At 14.0% G+C, this 3,138-nt stretch overlaps 2 protein-coding genes across 2 annotated transcripts in view; both read left to right on the forward strand.

The window, feature by feature from the left end:
* Positions 1-1,226: 1,226 nt before the first annotated feature.
* PGAL8A_00234700 (conserved Plasmodium protein, unknown function) lies at positions 1,227-1,692 on the forward strand (the record flags this gene model as incomplete). The annotated part of the gene is made up of 2 exons (XM_028671073.1): positions 1,227-1,382; positions 1,540-1,692. The coding sequence occupies 2 exons, from the start codon at positions 1,227-1,229 to the stop codon at positions 1,690-1,692; spliced, it is 309 nt and encodes a 102-aa protein (XP_028527763.1).
* Positions 1,693-2,980: 1,288 nt separating this feature from the next.
* The window catches only part of PGAL8A_00234800 (conserved Plasmodium protein, unknown function), a gene marked incomplete at both ends in the record, with an annotated part of 3,622 nt that continues 3,464 nt past the window's right edge, over positions 2,981-3,138 (forward strand). Inside the window, one exon of the mRNA XM_028671074.1 lies at positions 2,981-3,083. Coding sequence (XP_028527764.1) covers positions 2,981-3,083 — 103 coding nt within the window. The remainder of the gene's footprint in view (positions 3,084-3,138) is intronic.

A 3,138-nucleotide genomic window follows, 5' to 3' on the forward strand; every position in this document is an offset into this window, starting at 1 on the left:
AAAATAAAAACAGAATAATGTGTAATACAAAAAAAAAAAAAAAAAAAAATAAAAATAAAAATAAAATATATAAATAAATAAATAAAACAATAAATAATAAATAAAACAAAAAATAAAAAAAATTAAATAAAAAATAAAACAAAAAATAAAAAAATAAAATAAAAAATGCTCAATAAAGCAAAATAAAAAAAAACATATCAAAAAGATAAAAACATAAAAAATATAACATATATGATAAAAATATAGAAGTAGATGTATCAAATTCAGATACACATAATCTTTAATAATGAAAAAAAATATATATATATATATATATAAATAATAACAACTTATTAAATTATACACTAAAAATCTCTTTTTTTTTTTTTATTTAAAGAAAATGTATAAATTTATATGCATAGACAAATAAATGTGTGTTACTATTAAGCATGTTTATAGAAAAAGATAACTTTAAGAAAAAAAAAAAAAACTGTACATAATGAATATATAAATTTATTATGTTTAAAATATGCCATCCATATTTTTATTTTAATTATTCTTTTATGAAATTTTCCTTTAAACAGCTACTAAAAAAAAAAAAAAAAAAAAAGAAATTGTGGAGAAAAAAATATTTAACCTTTTTCTTAAAAGTCCAATAAAATAAATTTAAATTTTCTATTAATATTATCCATTACAAATACTTTTTTTTTTTTTTTCTCTTATTATTTGTAAATATGCATAAAAACAATTTCTCATTTTCTCTTTTTTAAATAACGTAAAAAAAAAAAAAAAAAAAAAATTGGTGGCTAATATTTTATTAAAAAACAAAAAAAAAAAATTACAAAAAAGAATAATATATAATTATAATTAAAAAATGGTAATTTCTTATTATCATAAGAACTTTTGTTTTTCTTTATTTATACAAGAATTTTTTATTTAATAGATTAAATTATTTATTATTTAAAATTTTTTTTAATTTTACTTATTTATCTATAGTCAATGAAACTAACGTAAAATCTCGCTTTTTTTTTTTTTTTTTTTTTTTTTTTTTTTTTTTGTTTTGCTCTTAGATACGTGAAAGTTGATATATATAGGATATTGATTTTATAAAAGAAAAATTTATATTTTTTTATAATTTACAAGTCTTTATTAATATTTAAAAAAGATAATTTTTTATAATAATTTATATATTTTAGTTTTATTTTTTATTAATTATAAAAATTAAAAGATATTAAAATTCTTTCAAAATGCTTAATTTTTATGTTTTAAGATTTTTTTTTAATAATTTTCGTTACGAAAATTTATCAAAAAAATTTATTGAAAATATAATTAAAACTGGTACGTTTTGCAGAACAATGTTACCCATTTTTATTCCTATATCTATTTATCAATATATAAGACAGGTATATAAATAAAAAAAAAAAAAAAAAGATAAAAATATTTTAAGTGTAAAACGCATATGTTTGTTTAGAAATAGTTAAAACAAATATATATAAAAAATATATAAATTGAATATGAGAAAAAAATATTGAAAATAATTTAATAATTTTATGTATACAGATTGATAAAGAACGTTATACAGAAGAATTATTTTACGAACATTCTAAAAGTGATAATTTAAAAAGCTTTTATGATTCTTCTATGAAAAATAATGATAAAAATTGGAGAATTCAGTATGATTTATATTTAATTGATAAAGAAGTTAACTCTTGAAATATATAAGAATATTATCCATATTTAATATATTAGTTTAAAACAACCAAGATGAACCAAATGATTTTGAAATTAATATAATATTTATAAAAAGACTTATTGAATTTGTATGTTCTCTCATCAGTACATATATATATATATATATAGTAAAAAATATTTTTTTTTGTTTTTTTTTTTTTTTTTTCTTTTTATATTATAAAGATAATATATACATATATATCTTATAGATAAAATAAATAAATTTGTAAATACAAAAATAAAAACGAAATGAAAGTTACAATGAAATTAAAAAATAAAGAAAAGTTTTACTAAGAATATCAATATTTTAACATTTCAACAAATTTTTTTTTCTTTTTTTTTAATGTTAAAATTTATTCAAAAACTTTTGAAGTTTAATTTTTCTATATTTTTAATTTTATTCTTTCTTTTTTAATGTCATTCTCTATGTTTCACGCTTTTTTTTTATTTCATTAAAACTTAAATAATTTAACATTTTTTTAATTATATATATATATATATTTTTTCTGTTAATATATATATTTTTTTAAGAATATGTTTAATAATAAATATCCAAGAGAAGTTATATATTTAACTTTTTATTCAATAAATGTTAATTCATTTTCCTTTTTCTATTTAAATATTTATAAGAAAAAAAAAAAAAAAAAATAGAAGATATATTTTCAATTTTATACTTTTGATTAGTATTTTTCTTTAAGTAATAAAATAAATTAAGTTCTAAGTGATAAAGAATTTTTTTTCAAAAAAAAAATGTTTTTGATTACCATCATGAAATATATTTTTTTTTTAAAAAAAAAACTATAATTTAAAAAAAAATATTATTGTCTATATGCTAATCACTATTTTTCTGTCTTTTTATAAAATACGTAAATTTTTTCTAAAGTAGAAATAATAAATTATTTAATATTCTTAAAAAGAAACTATAAAAAACTCTTTGTGTAATTATATGATGGTGTATATACAGAATGGATATATAAATAAAGTAAATAAGTAAATAATTACAGGATAAATAACCACATAAATGTTACCTTCAGTTATTATTATGTACTAAAATATTTAATTGTCTTTTTTTTTTTTTCTTAGAAATATTCCAATTTATGCACTGATAATATTTTTCCAGTAAAATTCTCAGTTGATTTAACTTAATGTTATTTATATATTTTTTTCATTATATTTTCCTCAGTTTAAATATAATATAAAAATTATATATATATTAAAAAGACACAAATTATATAAAAAAATACAAATTATTATTAATAAAGGGTTTAAAATGAAAATTAATTTAAAAATATTTTTAGTTACATATTTTATAGTTTTTTTAGAAGGTTATTTTTCGATTTCTTTGTTAAGTAAGAGTGTTTTTCCTAGGGAATGTATGTAAAGATGTTTTTTTTTTTTTTTTTTTTTTTTTTTTTTAAAAATTTTTAA

The sequence above is a fragment of the Plasmodium gallinaceum genome (genome assembly GCF_900005855.1).
Source record: "Plasmodium gallinaceum strain 8A genome assembly, contig: PGAL8A_v1_76, whole genome shotgun sequence".
Classification (NCBI taxonomy): domain Eukaryota; phylum Apicomplexa; class Aconoidasida; order Haemosporida; family Plasmodiidae; genus Plasmodium; species Plasmodium gallinaceum.